General features: G+C 51.3%; 1 protein-coding gene across 1 annotated transcript in view; it reads left to right on the top strand.

Moving 5' to 3' along the window:
• OVCH1 (ovochymase 1) overlaps positions 1-23,782 on the top strand; it is a 1,371,455-nt gene that overhangs the window by 747,153 nt on the left and 600,520 nt on the right. Inside the window, exon 18 of the mRNA XM_078673763.1 lies at positions 14,674-14,869. Within this exon, the coding sequence (XP_078529889.1) occupies positions 14,674-14,869 (196 nt within the window). The remainder of the gene's footprint in view (positions 1-14,673; positions 14,870-23,782) is intronic.

The following is a 23,782-nucleotide window of genomic DNA, read 5'->3' as shown; positions in this document are numbered from 1 at the left end:
GTAGGAGGTGGGGCCAGGATCGTCCCTGGCAGGCACAGAGCCATCAGTCGCCTGGCAGGAGGTGGAACCAGCATTGTCAGGCAGGGCAGGCTATCAGGAGCTACTCTTCCCCTACTCTCAATGCAAATGCCCCACTCACCCCACACTGACTCATTCAGACCTCTGGAACCACCCAGCTCCTGTCACATGCACACCAAACCAGCAGAGACCAGTAGACAAGAAAATAGCCACTTTCTAAAAGTGCTATTTTCAAACACAGAGTCCAAAAACCATCCACCCAAACGGATGCGTTATTAAACCCTGAGTTCAGGGATACCAAACTCGACATTGCACCATGCTCCCCGAGCCCGCTAGGGCTATAGCATTAATAATCCTGGCAGCCCATTCTAACTCATGGAGAGCAGGTTACCTTACAATAGTGAAAAACGAACATGGCTGTAATTCACTATTAGGACATGCCAACCTTGTCAGGCTTGTCCTACCTTTTGCTTACAATGCACCCTGCCCGTGGGCCTACCATAGGGGTGGCTAACATGAAGTTAAGGGAAGGTTTAGGGACTGGCAAGTAGGTGTACTTGCGCAGTCTGCGTGGCAGTCAGACTGCACGTAGGTCTAGCAATGGTAGACCTTCAGACATATTTTTACTAGGCCGCTCTTGTGGGTGGCACAACACGTGCTGCAAGCCCACGAGCAGCATTTGTATTTACAAGCCCTGGCACTCCGGGTGCACTCTACTAGGGACTGACAGTAAACCAAATAAGCCAAACATGGAATTCAATTAATACAGCAATTTCACATAGGGAGCACTTGCACTGTGGCACTGATCAGCAGTGGCACAGTGCCCAAAGCAATATACCAGCAAAAACATCGTAAACAGAGGAGGCAAACAGAACAAAATGGAGGAGAGACTCATGCCAATGATGCCAGGTCTAACACGTGTCCCCTCCAGCTGAAATGTGGGGAGAACTACCCTTACCCTAGGGAGTCCTCATCACTAAGGCGGAAAAATCTGGACAGAGCATCAGCATTGGCGTGATCTGTACCAGGGCGGTGTTCCACCGTGAAGTCCATCCCCTGTAGGGAAATGGACCACCTCAACAGCTTTGGATTCTCACCCCTCATCTGCATCAACCATCTGAGGGGCCTGTGGTCTGTCTGAACCCGGAAGTGAGTCCCAAACAGGTAGGGTCTTGGCTTCTTCAATCAATCAATCAATCACGGCATTTATAAAGCGTGCTACTCACCCCGGGGGTCTCAAGGCGCTGGGGGAGGGGGACCGCTACTGCTCGAACAGCCAGGTCTTGAGCTGCCTTCTGAAGGAGAGATGGTCCTGGGTTCGCCGAAGGTGGGTGGGGAGGGTGTTCCAGGTCTTGGCTGCCAGGTAGGAGAAGGATCTTCCGGCGGTGGTTTTGCGGATGCGTGGTATGGTGGCGAGGGCGTGGCTGGTCGATCGTAGCTGGCGGGTGGGCGTGTAGAAGGTCATTCGGTCGTTGAGGTACTTGGGGCCCAGGTCATGGAGAGCCTTGTGTGCGTGGGTGAGGAGTCTGAACGTGATCCTCTTGCTGACGGGGAGCCAGTGCAGGTCTCTCAGGTGTCCGGTTATGTGGCTGTGTCGTGGGATGTCCAGGATGAGTCGTGCGGAGGCGTTCTGGATGCGCTGGAGTCTTTTTTGAAGTTTGGCTGTGGTTCCGGCGTAGAGGGTGTTCCCGTAGTCCAGGCGGCTGGTGACGAGTGCCTGGGTGATGGTCTTCCTGGTTTCAGTGGGGATCCATCAGAAGATCTTGCGGAGCATGCGCAGGGTGTTGAAGCATGAAGATGAGACTGCGTTGACTTGTCTGGTCATCGACAGGGAGGAGTCCAGGATGAAGCCCAGGTTGCGTGCATGGTCTGTTGGCTTGGGAGCGGTGCCCAGGGCCGGGGGCCACCAGGAGTCGTCCCAGGCGGAGGGTGATGATCCCAGGATGAGGACTTCCGTTTTGTCTGCGTTCAGTTTGAGGCGGCTGTTCCTCATCCAGTCGGCGACGTCTTTCATCCCTTCGTGTAGGTTGGCTCTGGCGGTGGTGGGGTCGTTGGTGAGGGAGAGGATCAGCTGGGTGTCGTCGGCGTAGGAGATGAAGTTGAGGTTGTGTTGGCGTGCAATGGCTGCGAGGGGGCTCATGTAGACGTTGAAGAGGGTTGGGCTGAGGGAAGATCCTTGTGGTACGCCGCAGATGACTTCGGTGGCCTCGGATCTGAATGGGGGGGATGCGGACTCTCTGGGTTCTTCCAGCGAGGAACGAGATGATCCACTCCAGTGCTTTCTCTCGGATCCCGATGTTGCTGAGGTGCTTCACTAGGGTGTGGTGGCAGACGGTGTCGAATGCCGCATAGAGGTCCAGGAGGATGAGGGCCGCTGTTTCCACATTGTCGATCAGGGTTCTGATGTCGTCAGTGGCTGCGATTAGGGCGGTCTCGGTGCAGTGGTTGGCCCGGAACCCGGACTGCAAGGGGTCGAGGGATCCGTTCGTCTCGAGGAAGGCGGCAAGCTGTCTGTTGACGGTCTTCTCGATGACTTTGGCCGGAAAGGGAAGGAGCGAGATGGGACGGTAGTTCTTGAGGTCGGTGGGGTCCGCCGTTGGTTTCTTCAGGAGGGCGGTCAGCTCGGCGTGCTTCCAGCTTTCCGGGAAGGTGGCGGTGTAGAAGGAGGAGTTGATGATGTTCCGGAGATGGGGTGCGATGATGGCGTCGGCTTTGTTGAAGACGTGGTGTGGGCAGGGGTCGGTTGGTGATCCGGAGTGGATGGAGTTCATCGTGCGGGTGGTGTCTTTGGTGCTGATCGGGGTCCAGTTGCAGAGGGTGGTGGTGGCGGGCGTTGGTTCGGTGATAGGGTGCGTTGTCTGTGCGTTGAAGCTGTTGTGTATGTCGGCGATCTTGCGGTGGAAGAACGCGGCGAGTGAGTTGCAGAGGTCTTGCGAGGGGGTGATGTAGTTGTTTCCGGCGCTGGGGTTGGAGAACTCTTTGACGATGCTGAAAAGTTCCTTGCTGTCATGGGCGTTGTTGTTCAGTCGTTCTTTGAGTGCCGACTTCTTGGTGGCGCGGATCAGCTGATGGTGTTTGCGGGTGGCGTGCTTGAGGGCGGTCATATTGTCTGTGGTTTGGTTGAGCCGCCAGGGTGCGGCAGTTCTTCTTGGATTCCTTGAGTTCGCCGGTGAACCAGGGGGTTTTCTTGCTGGCGGATCTGCTGGGGGGGTTCTTTAGTGGTGCGATGTCGTCAGCCACTTGGTGAGGTTGCTGGCTGCTTCGTTGGGGTCCATTGTGTTGGTGGGGGTGTTCTGGCTGCTCGGCGGTGATCTTGCTCCAGCTCCGGCGGGGAACCTGTTGCGGGTGATGGTGAGTCGCAGTTTTTCTGAAGCTGAAGTGGACGCAGCTGTGGTCGGTCCAGTGGAGTCCGTGGCGTGGCTGAAGGAGATGTGCTTCAGCGCCCAGACCACAGCAAATGCTTCTCGCTCTATCGCACTCCATCTCCGTTCCCTGGGAAGTAACCTCCTACTGATGAAGGCTACAGGTAAGTCTCGGCCCTCTTCATTCACCTGAGCTAGAACAGCCCCCACACCATGCTTTGAAGCGTCCGTCTGGACAACAAATTCTTTAGAAAAGTCGGGTGCCTGGAGTATAGGTGCTGTGCACATTGCAGTTTTCAGGGTGTCAAAGGCCGTCTGACAGGCGTCAGTCCAGATCACAAGTCTTGGCTGCTTCCTGGAAGTCAGCGAAGTCAAGGGGTGCACAATGTTACCATAATCCTTGACAAACCTCCTGTAGTAACCCGTGAGACCCAAGAAGGCTCTCACCTGAGTCTGGGTTTTGGGCGGTGCCCAAGCCAGGATGGTATCAGGGGGGCCACCTTGCCGCTCCATACTTGGTACCCCAAGTACACCACTGAACCCTGCCCAATCTGGCACTTACTGGCTTTGATTGTGAGGCCTGCTCTGCGCAGGGCCAACACTTCCTGGAGGTGGCGCAAGTGTTCCTCCCAGCTGGCGCTGAACACTGCTATGTCGTTCAGGTAGGCGGCACTGAAATCCTCCAGCCCAGCCAATACCTGGTTGACCAACCTCTGGAAGGTGGCAGGGGCATTCTTCATCCCAAAGGGCATAACCCGGAACTGGTAGTGCCCATCTGGTGTGGAGAATGCTGACCTCTCCTTTGCCCCATCAGTCAAGGCGATCTGCCAGTACCCAGACGTTAGATCAAACGTACTAAGGTACCGGGCAGCCCCTAACAGATCTATGAGCTCATCAACTCTGGGGGTGCGCGTCAGTCTTGGTGACTGAATTGAGTCCTTGGTAATCAACACAGGACCGCAGTTCTGGTGAAGCACCAGGCGCTGCAGCCTTCGGGACCAAGACCACTGGGCTGGCCCAAGGACTGCTAGAGGACTCAACCACCCCTAAGGCAAACATTTTGGAGACCTCCTCCTTGATGTATGCTCTGACCTTGTCAGTCACTCTGTAGGCCTTGTGCTTCACAGGAGTGCTGTCCCCGGTGTCCACATCATGGACACACCACTGAGGGACACCAGGAATCAAGAAGAATAGATCAGGGAATTGTCCCAACAGTTGGCGACAATCTTGCTGCTGTTCAGGGGTCAGTGTGTCAGAGAGGACAACACCATCCACTGACCCATCTTGCTCTTTTGAATACAGGAGGTCAGGAAGAGGCTCACTCTCCTCTTCCATTCCAGCATCTGTAGCTAGGAGCATGCCCACTTCGGACCTTTCTAAGTGGGGCTTTAAACGGTTGACATGCAGGACCCGCAAGGGGTTCCTGGGAGACTTCAAGTCCACCATGTAGGTGACATCGCTCTTTTTCTCCACAACCTCAAATGGTCCAGTCCACCTGTCCTTGAGCGCACAAGGTTCTACAGGGGACATGACCCAAACTTTCTGACCAGGCTGAAGCTCCACCAGAGTGGCATTCCAGTCGTACCACCGCTTCATCTCTTCCTGGCTGGCCTCCAGATTTGCCTGAGCAAGATCTCTGAAGCGCCTAGTCTGGTTCCTAAAGGCCAGCATGTAACTGTATACATCTTGGGGAGGTTTCCTGGGAGATTGCTCCCAGCCTTCTTTGACCAGACTCAAAGGTCCTCTTACCGGGTGTCCATACAAAAGCTCAAAGGGGCTGAACCCCAGAGACTTTTGTGGCACCTCACGGTAAGCAAACCGCAGGCATGGCAAGAGGACGTCCCATTTACGCCTCATTGGTTCTTCAAGACCCATAATCATGCCTTTAAGGGTACGGTTGAATCTCTCAACCAACCCATTCCCTTGAGGGTGGTAAGGAGTGGTGAACTTGTAGGTTACCCCACACTCCTTCCACAGAGACTTCATATAATTGGAAATGAAGTTGGTGCTCCGGTCTGACACCACCTCTCTGGGGAACCCCATTCGGGAGAAAACACCCATCAGTGCCCGTCCCACCACGGGGGCCGTCACTGTCCTGAGAGGGATGGCTTCCGGGTACCGTGTGGCATGGCCCACCAAGACCAGGATGAAGCTGTTGCCCATGGCTGTCTTGGGGTCCAGGGGCCCAACAATGTCAATTCCCACCCGGTCAAAGGGGGTACTGACCACGGGAAAAGGTTGGAGGGGAGCCTTCTGCTTCCGCCTGCTTTTCCCACTTGCCTGGCAAGTTGGACAGGTTTTGCAATGGATATCTGTATCCCTTCTCATCTGAGGCCAATAAAAATGGGTGACAAGCCTGTCATAGGTCTTGTCCTGCCCCAGATGTCCAGCTAAAGGAACGTCATGAGCCAAACCCAGTAGGAAGGCTCTGAAGCGCTGGGGTACCACCAGCACACGGGCTGACCCAGGCTCAGCAGCCTTAGGCTCGCTATACAGGAGGTCGTTCTCCCAGTAGACCAAATGTGACCCTGACTGATCACCTGTTGTCTGGGCTGAGGCCTGCTGCCTCATACCCACAAGAGAAGGGCACACTTTCTGTTCTGCACAAAATTCTTCCCTGGAGGGACCACCATCCTGCTGCCAGTGGGTCAGCTCGGGCAGGTCTCCCAGTTCAGCAACTTGTTCACCTGTGGGTTCCAGGGCATCCCCCTCAGGGTCTGCCTCCTCCTGGACCACGGGAACTATGGGGGCCTGTTTCCCGCGCCTCCTGCCACTTCTCTTCACAGCTTGGTCCTGGGCCATACTTTCAGGCTCCAGAACCCCATCAACACCCTTACTTGCTGTCATCGATCGAGTGGTTGCACACACCCACTCTGGCACACCCAACATTTTCAAATGTGTCTCCCTCTCCACCTTAGCCCAAGGGGAGTCTTCCAAATCATTGCCCAGGAGACAATCCACAGGCATGGCGGGCCTTACAGCAACCTGAAGAGTACCTGAACCCCCCCCCATTCAAAGGGAACCTGAGCTACCTCACACTCTCTCTGGGAGTTGTCAGCAGCTATCACGGGGTAGAATGCATGAGGGACCACCTGCTCTCTGGACACCAAGTGACACTTGACAGCTGTCACACTCGCTCCTGTGTCTCTGAGAGCTTCCACCCTATGGCCATTAATGGTCACCCACTGCCTATATTTCTTAGAGTTACTAGGCAGAGGGGGTGGAGGGACCATTTCCATGTCTCCTAAAGAGACCAGGGACATCTCTGCGGGACCCTCCCCACCAGGGGCAACCATCTCCTCCCCTCCCAGGGCTACACTCGCCAACTGACGGGGGGGGGGGGTGCACGTGGTGGTGCATTAGAGTTCTTCAGGGGACACTGAGGATCATAAAAACGGTGTCCCACCTGCTTACAAGCGTAGCAGGTCATTGGGCCCCTATGAACAGGTTTACCTGTCGGGGCCTCTGACTTCTTCACTGGGGGAGGCTGGGAACCCTTCCCTTGGTTCCCTTGGGGATTACTTTGGGGCCCTTTCTGGAACTCCCTCTGTTTACCCTTGTCCCCCCCACTCCTCTGCTGGGGACCCTGCCCACCTTTGGCTGAGTCTCCCACTGGACCCTTGTGGACCCTGGTACTGACCCAGCGGTCCGCCTCCTCAGCAAGTTTTTTAGGGTTAGATATCTTGCTATCAACAAGGTGCTGGCGCAGCTCTGGAAAACAGTTATTAGACAAGTGCTCCCAAGCAAACAAATCATAAAGAGCATCATAACTTTCCACTTTGCTGCCCTTTACCCAACCATCCATGGCTCTGCAAAAAAATGACACATATTCAACCCACGTAGTACCAGGCAATTTCTTACATTCTCTAAAGGCTTGTCTGTACTTTTCTGGGGTTAGGCCATACCTTAACATTAAAGCATCTTTCATATGAGTATAAGACATCCTATCCTCAACAGGCATCTCTAACAGGGTATCTCTCCCCTCATTCACAAAGCGACCCCACAACCCCGCTCCCCAATCCTTTTCAGGGACCCGGTGGGCCAACAATGCTAACTCATACGCTTTAAGCCATTGACCAATTTCCTCATGCTTCTGAAAATCTTTGATCACATCTTTGGGAAAATAAAACCTACTTTCTGCAGGCACAAATGGGATGCTGCCACCATAGGGATTTAATTCTAAATTCTTAGCTTTGAGCTCCATGTCCCTCACCATTTTCTCACGCTCAAAAGCTAACTTTTCTCTTTCAAACTCCAACCTTTTGATCTCCATATCAGCTTCTCTCCTGCCTCTTGCATTCTCTAACTCCAACTGCCCATCTATCTTAAGTTTTGGCATTTCCATGTTGTATGCTCGCTCCTTCGCCCTTTCTTCTCTTTCTTCAGGAGAAAGACCTTTGGAGGAAACACTGCTGCCGGGAGGGGATCCAGGCCCATTCACTGGCACCTCCCCTTCCCCTTCCTCTAGCGGTACCACCACCGCATTAGTGATCTCTGGCCTCTAACCAGGCCTCCAAAGCTTTAAGAAATTCTGGTTTGTTTTTGCAGCCTGTGGTAGGAACTTTAATTTGCTTGCAAAAGTGTTTCAGCATTTTTAACGGGTAGTCGTTGATCTTTTCCTTATCAAACTCCTCCACAACAACAGGGGTAGTGACTCCGGCATCACTCATGGTCAAAACTGGCAGTTTCAGAAATCAAGTTCCAGGAAAGCGGAGAACAAAAATAGAATATCCAACCAAAACAGATTGTGGCTGCGCTATGGTCTGCTTTCACTATGTAGCGCACACTAATCACTGCACATGGGTCATAAATGCAAAGTTCAAATCCTCACCGCTGACCCACCAATGTTAGAAGCGGCTGTCTCTAGTTGGCAGAGGTATACACTTCTGACAAATAGGGACACACCTTTTCTAGTCAGGGCAAGGGGATCACACACTTGGATAACCCCTGCTCACCCCCTTGGTAGCTTGGCAAAGCAGACCGGCTTATCTCAGAGGCAGTGCGTTAAGCATTTATGACCACATACAGTAATAAACTGAATACACTACAAATGGACACGACACAGTAGTATTATAAAAATAAGGATGATTATATAAGGCTTGGCACAAGACAAAATAACGACAAAAATATACCACAATCTTAATAAATACTCTTGGAAGGAAAAAATAACAGTTCAAGTGTAGTTTCTTCTTAGCACAAAGTCTTTAGCAACAAAAGCAACTCTTCTTCTTTAAATCAAAGTTCTTAGCAACAAGGTAACCCCCACAGGAGACACACGACGTCGAGGCAAAGTTAATCCAAAGGTTCGGCGTCGACCGCGAGGAGCGCTACGTCGAGCCCGGAGTCGCACAGACCCCCACAACACAGTACCTTGGAAAAGTGAAGCACTCGATCAGCGGCGTCGAGATGTCCGGCGTCGCGTCTTCGGCGTTGATCGAGCCTCGGAGTCGGGGCGATCTGCAGCGGTGTCGACAGCTGTCAGGCGGGAGCAGCGCTCACGAGGCGAAGCAGGATACTGCGTCGTTGTCAATGTTGCAAGAGTGAGCAGCGCTCACGGCGTCGAGAGGGCTCGGTGTCGATGCGATCAGAGGCGGCGTCGACACAGGGTCACTTGGAGCTGGAGCCGAACTTGCTACTCACTGGCGTCGCTACTGGCGTCCATCGGGCCTGGCGGCCGGCGTCGAAGGTGCGGGACACGGGAGCTGCACTCACAATGTTGAGCTGGATTCGGCGGCGTCCGTCGGCGTCGAGATTGCTGGATTCTTCAGAGGTGCTGGATTTTCAGGTTCCAGCAACAAGCACTTTCAGCAAATAATGAAGTCCTTTAACCCTGTGACTTCAACAGGAGGCTGGCACTCTTCCAACCCTTGGAGATTTCCTTGGCAAAGCTTGAGAGTACACACTCAGTTCCTCTCTCCTGGTTCCTTGGCAAACATAAAGAAGCAACTGCAGGATTCCCCCAACAAACAGCACACTGGCAGAAGGGGTAGGCAAGTCCTTGGATCAGCAGGCTTCTTGTCCTTGGTTCAGGTTTCCTTGTCAGAAGTGATCTAAATTCTCAGTTCAAGGGTCCTTCTCTTATACCCCTTTTTGGCTTTGATCCCTTTGTCCATGCAGGGGAATTTCCCCCCATCCTGGGTTTGTTGTGGGTGTTGCCAGGCCGAGGCACCTGGCCTATTCACTGTGCAGGGCAGAGTCTTCAGCCGCCCAGCAGGAGTGGAGCCAGCATTGTCACTGGCAGGGGCAGGGCCATCAGTCGCCCGGTAGGAGGTGGGGCCGGGATCATCCCTGGCAGGCACAGAGCCATCAGTCGCCTGGCAGGAGGTGGAACCAGCATTGTGTCAGGCAGGGCAGGCTATCAGGAGCTACTCTTCCCCTACTCTCAATGCAAATGCCCCACTCACCCCACACTGACTCATTTAGACCTCTGGAGCCACCCAGCTCCTGTCACACGCACACCAAACCAGCAGAGACCAGTAGACAGTCAGACAAGAAAATAGCCACTTTCTAAAAGTGCTATTTTCAAACACAGAGTCCAAAAACCATCCACCCAAACGGATGCGTTATTAAACCCTGAGTTCAGGGATACCAAACTCGACATTGCACCATGCTCCCCGAGCCCGCTAGGATTATAGCATTAATAATCCTGGCAGCCCATTCTAACTCATGGAGAGCAGGTTACCTTACAATAGTGAAAAACGAACATGGCTGTAATTCACTATTAGGACATGCCAACCTTGTCAGGCTTGTCCTACCTTATGCTTACAATGCACCCTGCCCGTGGGCCTACCATAGCGGTGGCTAACATGAAGTTAAGGGAAGGTTTAGGGACTGGCAAGTAGGTGTACTTGCGCAGTCCGCGTGGCAGTCAGACTGCACGTAGGTCTAGCAATGGTAGACCTTCAGACATATTTTTACTAGCCCGCTCTTGTGGGTGGCACAACACGTGCTGCAAGCCCACGAGCAGCATTTGTATTTACAAGCCCTGGCACTCCGGGTGCACTATACTAGGGACTGACAGTAAAGCAAATAAGCCAAACATAGAATTCAATTAATACAGCAATTTCACATAGGGAGCACTTGCACTGTGGCACTGATCAGCAGTGGCACAGTGCCCAAAGCAATATACCAGCAAAAACATTGTAAACAGAGGAGGCAAACAGAACAAAATGGAGGAGAGACTCATGCCAATGATGCCAGGTCTAACAATCGTCTTGCGTCTTCTTGATTGTCGTAGGTCCAATGAGGTAGTTTGTTGTCCGCAAGTAGGATTTAGAGTCTCTTGTATCTTCAAGTGGCCTTATGTGCGCAGGCCTGAGGTAGGTTAGGTTATTGTCTTTGTACAAAGTGTCCATCATTTGTTTTGCCCCTGGCCCTACTTTTGTAGGGTCAGCATTCCTCCACTCCTCCTTCCGCTGCGTCTGATGGGGCTCTTCGTTTGGGGGCTCCCGGACTCTGTGCTGCCATGTCCTCTGGTATCGGTCCCCTCAGATACCTCCTCAGTTCACTCGGTTCATCTAAGATTAGGGTGCCTCGTGTAGCAGTTATCTTCATTCTTGCTGGTCCGGCGAAGCTGAAGGTGATGTTATCCTTCCGCTGTCTATCTCTCATGGCTAGGAAGCCTTTCCTGGTTTCAACTGTGAGCTTAGAGAAGTCTTGTGTGATGATGATCTTATGTCCGTTCACTTTAAGATTCTGCCCTTTCCTGGCGAAAGCGAAGATCGCTTCTGTGTGGTGGGCCCGGAGTGACTTGCATATGATTGGTCTTGGGCCTCTGCCTTGCGAGGGTTTCGTTGCTGGGACTCTGTAGGCTTTGTCTACTTCAAAGGGTCTGTCGAACTTCAGACCGGTCAGTTTTGGCAGGAGGTCCTCTAGTAGGGCTGCGCATGAGCCTAAAGGGGCTTCTACTCCCTCTGGTATACCCAGGAGCCTTACGTTCCCCATCCTGCTCCTGTCGTCTTGCTCCGCAAGCAGCTTCTGTAGGTTGTTTGTCGTTTTTATCACCAGCCCTAGGTCTTTGTGGGCTGTATTGGTTGTGTCCTCCAGGTCACCGATCCTTCTTTCTGCCACGTCAAGTCTGCCGTTTGTTTTGCATTGGTCGGCCCTTATGGCCGCCAGCTCGAGTTGCATATTGTCTATTGACATTTCCGTGGCCTTGGCTAGTTCGTTTCCTTCATTGATTATCCTCAGGAGTGTGTCCATTGTCATTTCGTTCTTTTGGTCGCCTTTTAGCTTCGTCGGTGAGTCTAGATTGTCTTTCCTGACCTTTTTGGTGTCGTTGGTGTTCTTCTCGTCGCGTCCCGTCATTGTCGAAACCTCTTCTGACCAGATGTGTGCAGTCTACCTTCTTTGTTGTTTGGCAGGGTCTTCCTTTGCTGCTTTTGTACTGGTGCCTCTCTGCGTGGGAGTGGATTCTTCGCGGAACCTGCTTGGCCACTTGACTGTTCTGGTTCTTGTTTTCGCCCCCGCCAGCTCAGACGACTTTCTTTGCCTTGCCTAGATTGCATGGGTTTTACTCGGATTCAGGCTGTGGTCGCTTTGTGCCCGGCTGCGTGCGTGCGCTCGCGTTCGTCATTCACCTCTCTGCTTGCATCTCCTTTGTCACAGTGTTCCGTCCAGTACCCGTTTGTCCCCTGGCTGCTGTGCGTCTTGATGCATCTTGGTTGCTCCTTCCTTTCTATCTGCTGCGACGTTACGGCCAGCGGTGTGCGGTGTGCAATTATTGCGTTCGACAGAGTGGCTCCCCTGCTGCCGTTCTTGTCTCCTCTTTATGCGGCTTGCAGGGTGGCTCGCATTGTTACTCAGACCGTGGTGGGTCTCCGTTTGCTTCCCGGTTGCTTTCCCCTGTCCAGGTGGCCGCCCCCTTGGTTTGTTTCTGTTTACCGTTTCGCTACGTTCCTGGGCATGTCTGGACCGGCAGAATCAGATGGTGCCCTCCTTGGGTTTGGTTGCGGGTTTCCCTGGTACCTTTGGGGGGTTTGGGGTCTTGGGTCTACGCTCTGTGTCTCTGCTTGTTGTTACCCCACCCCACCCCAAGATGGCCGCTCCCTTGGTTACCCGGTCTCGTTTCCAGCGGTGTGTGGGGTCGGCAAGTATCTCAACGGAGCTCTTCCTTGGATCTTCCCTGGGTCTGGTTGTGGGTGCGTCTGGTTGGTCCCTGTGTGGGGTTTGGAAACTTGAGATCCGCTCTGTCTCACCCGGCGTTCGCCCGGTGTTCTCCACCAAGATGTCCGCCGCTCTGTCTCACCCGGCGTTCGCCCGGTGTTCCCCACCAAGATGTCCGCCCCCCCGGTAATCCGGTTTCGTTTCAGCGGTGTTTTGAGAGTTGGCAAAGATCAGATGATGCTCCTCCCAAGGTGCGATTACGGATTTGCTTGGTTGCTGTATGGGTTCTTAGGTCTCGGACCTCCGCGCTTTGTGCCTCACTTGGCGTTCGCCGCTTGCCTGCTTCCCCCGTCTGTGCGGTCCTCCACCAAGATGGCCGCCCTCTCTGTGCGTTCCAGTGCTGTTTGCCGAGTGGGGCTGGGTCTTGGCTCGGAAAGGTACAGGGGTCACTGTTTTAGTTGCGGGTTCACCAGGTGTTGTGGGGTTACTGGGCATCCACGCTTCGCCGCTGCCCGGCACTTGCCACGTACCTGCTCGCCTCGTTGCTTGTTGGTTTTCGTTTTGTGCCCGTTCGCCCGCTGCTACTAGTCAACCCAAGTCCTGTCAGCTACGGCTGCATCCCGTGGGTGCTCTGCTCTGCTGTGGGCTCGTGGGTTTGTGTCAGCGCCTGACTTGTGTCTCTGCTCCAGCACCTCGCCGTTCGTTTGGCTTAAATGGGCGCGCTGTCGGTTTCGCTTGTCTGGCTTCCCTCCCCGTCGCGGCGATGGAGTGGAGCGGCGTTGGAAACTGCTTGTTTTGCCCGCTCACCTCTGCTGCTCCGGGTGTGCCACTTTGGCTCTGTTCTCCGGCTCTTGCCCCACTACTCCGTGCTCGCTTTGTTTCTAGTGGGCTGCTCCCTCCATTCCGCACGCCGCTATCTTGTGCTCCTCCTCACCTTCCCTCTCTGGTTTAAGTTTCTTCAGTTTTCTTAGTTCTTGTTGCTTTCCCTGATATACTCGGCTGCCTCTTGTGTGCCTCGCAGCTTCAGACACCTTCTCCTTTATATATTTCCTCGCTATGGGCTGTTTCGCCGCTGCAATCGCCGTTAGTTCGCTCAGGGTGGTGGAAGCTCCGGACTTAGGCGCCTGTCCTCCTCGCCATCCAAGCCACGCCCCCGAAATCTATTGTTTTTAACATATCTTTAAAGGGACTTACATGCCTCCTTTAGTTCTTATTGGTCCTTGTGCTTACCAGTTTCCTTTCCTCAGTTCCTATTGGTGGTAGCCTGTTCTCTTTTCTGTGTCTCTCTTATCAGTTTCCCGTTGCTTAACTACTCATCCCCATCCTTTTGGTGGTTTGTAATTTGTTTTTTTTTTAGTAATGCTCCATACCGTTTACTTTGCCTGGCTGAGTGCATGCATTTAAAGCTTGCTGCGTTCCCTGCCTGCGTGCGTTTAAAGATGGCTTCATTTGTTTTTTACTACACACTTAGTTGTGGCTCCTATGACCAACTCTTTTTATGCACAATACGTTTTAACTCTGCTGCCTTCACCCTGACAACCCATGTCAAACCACCCCCTCCGCCTCTCGTTACCCCACCAGCATGCGCACCGGAGGAGACTAGCGTGAACAGCATTTTTTTTTTACTAATTCTGCCTCCAATTACATTTATTTTATGCAGAAATTCATCCCTATTTATGCTTTTGATGCCTCACTATTTCTGCTTCAGATGCCTTCCCCCTGACATGTCCAAACCCCCCCCTACCCCTCAACCGCCTGCACACAGGAGGCAGCAAAGAGCGTAAACAGTGATTTTTTATTATTTGTGGCTAACCTTCTGTGATCCACATCACTGCAGGCTCCGTCTTCAGCCCTGCTGTCTGGTGCTTGACCTGTATAGGACAGCTGTGGCAGACCTACGAGCACAAGGCGTATGCAGTGTGTGGGGCTGGGACAAGGTGCGCTACCAGTGGTAAGGAGTGTTTGACGGCTTAGCGGCAGGACCACACCTGGCCATGTGCGGGCACGGTGGGCATCTCATGATGAATCCCAAGGGCCAGCGTTCATAAAGTCATGACTCTTACCACAGATGAATGTCTCTCACCACTTAGGTTTCAGACTGCCTTTCTTTGAGCAAAACTTGGATGGGAAACCGAGGTGCATTATGAATGCCTTTTAATATGTCATTGTGAACTTTATCTTTCTGCAGGTGAGGCACGCGCTTGCATATTTCCTTCATGAAGAATTTGATGCGAAAAACTTTGATTATGACATCGCGCTGATACAATTAAATGAGCCATTGGTGTACAATGACTATGTTAGAGAGATCTGTCTGCCCAACAAAAACATGGTTGTAGCACCCTCAACTATGTGCGTAGTAACTGGATGGGGCAGCAAAGCCGAAGGTGAGTGGAGAATATTATTTGAATACTGAAACTCAAGCTCCAAATTTGCCAAATGCATTGCACTTGACTACTGTAGGTGAGGTACAGATCTGATGTGTTTGAGCCAGAAAGTGGGAAAATAAAAAATAAATTTACAAGGGTTACCGCTGGGGCTCGTCTGAGTTAACCCCATGATAGTGTAGCAGCTTTTAGAAACAATTGATAAGACTTGACTTCAGCCAACCGTGCTTTGGAAAATGCCACAAAGTAATGGCTAATAAAAACGAGCATTGGCAAAGGCAATAGTTATGATCTTGGCATGCTGGTGCAGTGGTAATGTTTCTTTTTCTATTGCAAGCATGTTCCTCAAAAATAGAAAGGATAAAGACATCCTGCCACCTGAGCATGGCTGCCGCAAGCTTGTAATGAAAACTTGCAATAAAAATGTTTAATTAAAAATAAATTACTGAATGTTTTATTACTGATTTTATTTTCTTCAAATGGCTAACCTTCAGGGGGTCTATGCATTATTTGTGAAGACGACTAGAATAAATATGCACTTTGCCAAGGATTTAAGTTTTACACAGCTACAATATTACAATGTCACTAAGAGTTTGACAATGTAGAAAACACAGGATATAAATTGCCTTCTAGCCGGGAACCCGAATTGCAGGCAAAAATAAATAACTAAATTCTGCTTGAAATAGCAGAAAAACGTCACTATTTCCTTGGCCACTGGCCAAATAGTAGTTTCTACACTGTTTTGCCAGCAGCCGTACAAATAACTAGGAAAATCCACTTACCTGGCCACTAGCTAAATAGCAGGGGGTTTGTACTATCTGTTCAGTTGCTAGCAAAACAGGCATGTACAATTAGGTCAGCAGCCATGCAAATTAAAAATTAACCTACAAATTGCAAATAAACCTAATAATTTGTGACTGCTGATCACCCTGGCTAGTAGAAAATAAATGTCAATATTTACCCTGCAGCTGGCTAAACAGCAGAAGTGATATATTGTATTGCTGGTGACCTTTCAAATAACTTGAAAATAAATTTCATTCGCCTAGTGGCTTGCTAAATGTAGAGTGTGTACAACTTGGCCTGCATCACATAGCAGAGGAACTTCAATATCACACTGCTGCAGTCTAAACCGCTTAGATTTAGTTTTATTATACCTTATGCCATTTTCAGCAGGTACTTACACCAGGTAGAACTGCAAACAAAGGATGTTCACAATTCACAGCCATCTCTTTATGAAAGTTAGGGTCCAGATGTATTCTATTTGCATAAAGTGATTTCCAATTCCATGCACACTTTTTGCGAATGGTATAGTGTTTTGCAAACAGACCTATTTACTGTTTGGTCAGTTAATAAAATACTGAATTGGAGGGTGTAGTATGATGACTTGCTTAACTATTTGCGATGCTCTAATTGGCTGTAATCACAGAGGCTTTTGAAAACGCTCCCCTTCTCAACCCCTCCACCACCAAACCAGCCAACATGATTTCCAAAGGGAAAAGGGACCTACGGAGATCCCTGCCCCTTTGCGAACTGGTTACCACCCCAACTCGGGGGTCATCTACTTATCAATTGTTTTGCAACCATAATATCTGAAAGAAACAGTTATAGATTCCTTACCTTAGAATTACCCCGAGACTTCAGACTGGATCCGGAAAGTTTTTGTCAGCAGTACCCCTTTGCGTCGGAAGGTGGTGTCTGTCGACTCAGTGTTTGTCATCGTGGTCACCGGATTGACATTGTGGTAGCTACATAGACACCGCCCTCGTGCGCGGACGTCTGGTCTTTCTTTTTCCACACCAGCAAGAGCAGATCCAGAGAGTGGTACCTCCAGTCACTTTTTAACTTACTTTTTCTCGACTTTTATTCACTTCGTTTTTTGGCCATCGTCTCCTGGTGCACAAGGGATGCCCGGCTTCAAGGCCTGCGGTTACTGTAGCTGACTGATGGTGATGGATCCGCACTGCATGTGCCTCTACTGCCTGGAGCGCAACCATTACCCCAAGTCGTGCTCCAACTGCTGAACCATGGCCCCGAAGTCTTTGCGGGAGCGGTCCTGAAAGCTACTCGAGGCCCTGCAGTCTGCTCCGCGTCGCTCGAGGTCCTGGTCGCATTTGAGGTCGAGGGAGTGATCGCGGAGAGCCATAATCACTCCTCTGCCAAGTCTTTGCACTCTGGGTCAGGTAAGTGGAAGCATAAGAAGTCGTCGAAGAAGCATCGTCCCTCTTCAACTTCCCCTCGTCCATCGGACGATGCGACGAAGGGTGCGGGTGGTGCCCTATCGTGGCTCCGTGTTCAGAGCCTACAGGGCTGACTCCGGCCTTCCCTCCCTTCCCGGGACCGGGAGTGACTCCAGCCCAGCTTTGTCAATTCTACGAAGTGATGCATGCCATCTTTGGTCAGCTCAACCCTGCGGATTTGGATGGATCCAGCCGGCGCCGGCTACAGATGTGGTGCTGTGGAATCGGCACAGGTGTTACGAGGTCCACCGGCGTCGATCCGGATTTTGGCCTCGATCCAAGGCGGGCCTGTGGTTCCGAGGCTGAAGCCACCGGCGTCGAAGGCCTAGGGCCCCCTTGGATCGAAGCCAGGATCCGATCGTTGCCGGTCGACCTCTTAACACCTGTGCCGATTCCACTGGCACCACGTCTGTAGCCGGCACCGGCTGGACACACAGCCGGCAGCGACCCCGGCTTCCGCCCGATGTCGACAAGGAGCCGGACCGGCATCGATCGATCGATCGATGCCAGATCCACTGCAGATGGGTACATTTGTGCCTGTTCCACCCTGGCGCTTGCCAGACAGATTGTGAGCAGCAGGAGGGTGAGGAAGACTGGGGAGGGTCTGTGGAGACCTTTGACCAACCAGTTGGATTATGATCCAGACTGGAGAGAGGAACTGGGGGATACCAGTGGTCTGGATACCTCCCCTGACCTTGGCATGTTGTCTCCTCCTACCGTGGCAACGGAGGAGGGAGCGTCCTACACAGTGGTGGTGCGTAGGGCACCAGTGGCTCTCCACCTCGAGCTACCTACGGTGGCAGTCAGGGATAACCTCCTGACAGAGGTGCTTCAGTCGGCAGCAAGCTCTTCAGAGCCCCTGCTGCTGTTCAATGAAGCCCTAACCGACATCCTTTAGGGCACCTGGTCCAGGCCCAACACAGGGGCTCCTGTGAATAGGATGATTGCCGGATGCCACCGCTTCGGCCCTGGCGACTCCACTCTCCTCTCCAAACACCCCACCCCGGAGAGCTTGGTATTCCAAGCCTTGACATCCAAAGGTGCATTCCCTAACGCTCCACCTGATAGGGAATCCAAAAAGCTGGACCAACTTGGGAAGAAGATGTTTTCTTCCTCCAGCTTGGTACAGCGGGCGATAAACACCACATGTCTGTTGGGCCGTTATTCCCAAGTTCTGCCCCAGTGCCTGGAGGAGGCCCGGGTCATACTCTCCAGTGCAGTTGCAGAGGGTATAGACGCAGCGAAGTTTACCATCCGCTGTGGACTGGACACCGCCGACTCGCTGGGTAGGACAATTTCAAAGTCGGTAACCCTTCATTGCTAGGCCTGGTTGAGGTGGACTTGCTTTATTGGGGATGTCCAGAACACCCTGATGGACATGCCCTTTGATGGCCGTCATCTGTTCGGCGACAAAGCAGAAAGTGCGCTAGAGCGCTTCAAGGACTCTCGGGCTAGGGCCAAGTCCTTGGGCCTCTACACCACATGCCCTGTACTGTATGCTTTTCACCCCATTCATGGCTACAGAAGGGGTGCCCCACCACGTTCCTTCCAGGGCCACAGGCTGGCGCAAGCTGTTCCACACCACCGTGGCCGGGAACATGGGAAACGCCGCCGTGGTTCTGGGGGCCATCTGGTGGGCCAGTCTACCACAACCCCCTCTGCAGCTGCCTCCAATCCCTCCTAGTCTGACCTTTCAGGCCCATCACATGCCAGTGGGTGGCAGGATTTGCCATGATCTCCCCCACTGGAGTACCATCATGTCACAGGTGAGTTTTGCAGATAGTCCGAAGGGGCCACTACCTCCCTTTCGAGACTACCTCTCCAGCCATGCCACCATGTACCATTGAATGTCGGGGGATCATCTGGCCCTTCTCCAGCAGGAAGTTACTGCTCTCTTGGCCAAGGGAGCCATCAAATGAGTTCCTGCCCCAAAAGTAAGTTGTGGTTGCTATTCCCACTACTTTCTGGTGCCCAAGAAGGACAAGGGCCTGCGTTCTATCTTGGATCTCTGGAACGTCAATCACTTCCTCCGGGAGGAGAAGTTCAAAATGTTGACTCTGGTGCAGGTCCTGTCTGCCCTCGATCCTGGAAACTGGATGGTAGCGTCGGACTTGCAGGTCGCTCATTTTCACATCCCTGTCTTGCCAGCCCACCGGCGTTGCCTGCGGTTCACGGTAGGCCATGAACATTTTAAGTTTACCGTGCTCCCTTTGGCCTTACCAGTACCCCTCAGGTGTTCACGAAGGTGATAGCGGTAGTCGCAGCTCATCTGCGTAGAACAGGGGTTCCAGTCTTACCCTATCCCGACGACTGGTTGCTGAAGGCGGGCTCGTCCCAGGCAGTTGTCTCCCACCTCCAGACTACGGCCGAGCTCCTGCATTCGCTGGGGTACTCCATCAACGTGCCGAAGTCACAACTGTCTCCCTCTCAAAAGCTCCTTTTCAGCTGAGCGGTTCTGGACACAAAACAGTTTTGGGTCTATCCTCCCAAACAGCGAGTCTTGGATATTGGGGTTATGATTCTGATGTTTCAGCCTCTATCCTGGGTTTCGGTCAGGATGACCCTCGGGCATCTGAGCCTGAGGGCCTCTTGCATCCTTCTGGTGGATCATGCCAGATGGCACATGCGGGCTCTGCAGTGGTACCTGAATTCCAGTGGCACATAATCAGGGGAACCTGTCCGATTGCGTCCAGAACTCGGAGGGCACTGCACGCCAACTGCAGTGATGGCTCACGAACCAGGAATGGGTCGACAGCTGATCCCTCTTCCTTCCTCAACCAGAATTCACAGTGGTGACCAATGCATCACTTCTGTGATGGGGCGGCCACATGAGGGAGGTGGCGATCAGAGACCTCTGGTCTCCTGCGGAGTCTGGGCTCCATATCAACCTTCTGGAGCTTCGGGCAATTTGTTTTGCACTCAAAGCTTTCCTTCACTCTGTTCGTGAAAGAGTAGTGCAGGTCTTCACAGACAACACCAACGCCATGTGGTACTGCAACAAACCAGGCTGGGAGGGGTCGTGGACCCTATGTTAAGAGCCTCTCCATCTCTGGACATGGCTGGAACATCAGGGCATATCCCTGATGGTTCAACATCTAGCAGGTTCTCTGAACGCTAGGGCAGACAAACTCAGTCACAGGTTCATGATGGATCACAAATGTCATCTTCACTCGGAGGTGGCGCAAAGTCTCTTTCAACAGTGGGGAGATCCTTGGTTAGATCTATTCGCCACCGTAGAGAACGCGTAATGTCAGCATTTCTGCTCGTTGGAATTTCAAAGGCGGCACTCGCTAGGTGACGCTTTTCGTCGCAATTGGAGGTGCAGTCTTCTATACGCCTTTCTGCCTATAACACTTCTGCCCAGAGTGCTGAAGAAGATCAAGCATGACCAGGCCCAAGTCATTCTTGTGGTTCCGGATTGGGCACGAAGAGTCTGGTGTTCCGAGCTGCTCAACATGGCCATCGATCCTCCGATCCGACTGCCTCTTCTTCTGTCGCAGCAGCAGGGGACTGTCCTCCACCCGAACCTATCCAGCCTCCACCTCCGTGCGTGGAGATTAAGAGGCGGCAGTTAACGTCATTTGACCTGCCTCCCGAAGTCTGAGATGTTATCTTTGCAGCCAGGCGTCCCTCCACTAAGACGGTATATGCCTGCAGATGGAACAAATTTGTGGCATGGTGCACAGCAAAGGCTGCGGATCCCCTTTCCGCCCCTCTTTCTGAGATTCTTTTATTCCTCCTTTCTTTGGCCCAGCAGGGCTCTGCTCTGGGCACTCTTAATAGCCATTTCAGCCTTCCTTAGGCTTCCTGATCAGCCTTCTTTTTTCAAGTCCCCTGTTGTAGTAGATTCCTTAAGGGCATTTCTCATCTTTTTCCTCCTGTTCCCTTCGTAATGCCTCAGTGGGACTTGAGCTTGGTTCTTACCTATCTTATGTCCACTCTGTTTGAGCCGCTACATAACTGTCCTCTCAGACTTCTCACTCTGAAACCTGCCTTTCTGGTGACCATCACCTCTGCACGCAGCCTCCCTTTCTGGCTGTCCATCAGGACAAGGTCATCCTTAGAACTAGAACTTTCTTTCTTCCCAAGGTGGTTACTTCTTTCCACATTGGCCTAACCATCACTTTACTCACCTTCTTTCCACCTCCGCATCCTTTGAAAGAGGAATAGAGGCTCCATCGTCTGGATCCAAAACGTGCGCTTTCCTTCTACTTGGATCGCACCAAACAAATCCGGGTGGACAACAAGCTCTTTATTGGTTACGTGGGCGCTAAGAAAGGTCGGGCTGTACACAAATGGACCATCTCCAGGTGGGTCGTTCTGTGCAACAAAGCCTGCTATTCTTTGGCTAAGACGGAGCCTCCAGTGGGGCTGCGTGCCCATTCCACTAGAGCGACGGCAGTTACTACTGCTTTGGGATGAGGAGAACCTCTAAATTACATCTTTTAGGCAGCTGTGTGGGTATCGCTGACACATTCACCAAACACTACTGCCTGGAAAGTCAAGTCCGGAGAGACGGCGGCTTTGGCCATTCTGTTCTACAGGACTTTCTGGTGTGAACTTGGTTCGCAGACCCACCTCTGGGGTTGGCATTGCTGGAGTATCTATTCTAAGGTAAGTAATCTATAACCGTTTCTTTCAGATGAACAAGTTACTTACCTTTGGTAACAATATATCTGTAAGAAACATAGGTTATAGATTCCTTACCACCCCACCGTTCTGCGAACTGACTTCTAGGGTTAAGGACTTCCTTTCAGGGCCCTAGCATGGCTCTGTGCTTCTGGCATGGAAAGTAGTGTACAGAACTGATGTCAATGCACGAGGGCAGCGTCTATGTAGCTACTGCAACGTCATTCCGGCGACCATGATACGGAAGACTAACGCAGAGTCAACCAACACCACCTTCTGACGCACAGGGGTACTGCTGACTAAAAACTTTCCGGATCCAGTCTCACGCCTGGGGGTAATTCTAAGGTAAGGAATCTATAACTAACTTATGTTTCCTACTGATATATTGTTACCGAAGGTAAGTAACTTGTTTTGCAGGCACAAACGATCAAATTCATTTATGAATTGGAAAGAGGAGGGGGGAAACCCCTTTCAGTAATCCTCCAATTTATAATTTGGAAAGAATTGCAAAAGTACTTTTACAACTTAAAAGATTTACCAACTCAAAAAAGGGTTTTCCTCGGAATGATGAGCACTTTTATAGTCACAAACTTGTGATTTTGCTTTTACTGACTTAGATGCAGGTGCCAAAGTATAGGTCCCAAATGTTTAAAAGTTATTTTGACAGACATGACACAGAATGCCACTCCATTACACGATGGACCAAGACCTAGCTATTTAAGAGGCCCTTTATGGAGCTGTCCCGTGCCCCACAAATACTCCTTCTCCTTTATGCTTACCTGCAGCGGTGACTATTGATGAAGATGAGTCGAACCTTTGCAAGACTAGTGAAATCTGCTTACTCTGTTAAAGTTATGTATTTAGTCTTACTCACTAAGCCATGGGAATGTACCAGGGACAGCTTTAGGATTACCAAAAGGTTTTATTTGCTGCACATAAAGGTGTTCAGATACCATAAGTGCATTCTGGAATTAAGACTGGTGCCGTTCAATTAAACAAACCAGTCTATAAAATACCTGAAAATAATGAATTGTGAAAGCAAACAGAACTGAAAATATTGTATCCCAGTGAGATAAAGCCATTTAATATTTAGAGTGATTTTATGAAAATAGAAATATTTGCATATTGTCCCTTATGTAGTGACCCACACCGTTTAATTGAGAGGCTTCATTTCAATCTCATGACAGAAGGGAGAAGAAAAGCTAAGGGCTTGATTTAGAGTTTTCAGGACTGAGTTCACTGATTTAAGATGGCAGAGGGCAATGTCTCCTCCATGCTGAGGGACCTCTGCCTACGCACAAAACATTTGAAGGCCAGTACTGTCGTCCATAAATGGTCGGCCAGCAAACTTTTCAAAAACATTGTTTTTCATAAACTCTCAAAGAGGGGGGCATTATTTTTTTCTATCCCTTACAACCAGGTTTTACTCAAAATAGGGTAGATTGTATAAAGTCCTTCCTTCAACGAGCCCTACTCTGTTGGCCCATCAGAGGAAATATTCCATCGAGAAGCCACAAGCAAAGGAATGGGACTATACTTGAAGTGATTGTCATTAGAATATGAATGAATTTTCCCAGTAAACTTGAGAGAGAAATATAGGCATCAAACATAAAGAAGAAAAGAAACTCACAATTTTTATTCAGTGACTTTACTAATATTGTAAGAAATATGACACTAAATAAACATTTTGTTACCTCTTTTCTTGTGACCTACAGAACTGAGTAGTCTTTACTAAAAAGGAGTCATGGAATTTCTTTGGGTACCTTTTTCTCCAATCTCCATCACTTCAGTTCTGGGTCTCCACCCTCCATCCACAGGCATTCAGTCAATACACACCTGCTGTGTAGGGCTGCTGTATCTGCTCTCCATCACACTGTTCAAAATGCATCCCACTGGTCCATGCACTTAGACATTCACCACACAATAAGTCTTACTACTACGCACTTGCTGCATACTGATGCACTGCGGCTCCAAAATTATCTGTAAAACCATCACCTTATACCAGAGAGCTACCCATACATTACTCATCAGTGGGGCCCATAACACT

Source organism: Lissotriton helveticus, chromosome 1_1, assembly GCF_964261635.1.
Source record: "Lissotriton helveticus chromosome 1_1, aLisHel1.1, whole genome shotgun sequence".
Lineage (NCBI taxonomy): Eukaryota > Metazoa > Chordata > Amphibia > Caudata > Salamandridae > Lissotriton > Lissotriton helveticus.
This window is presented reverse-complemented; position numbering and strand designations above follow the sequence as displayed.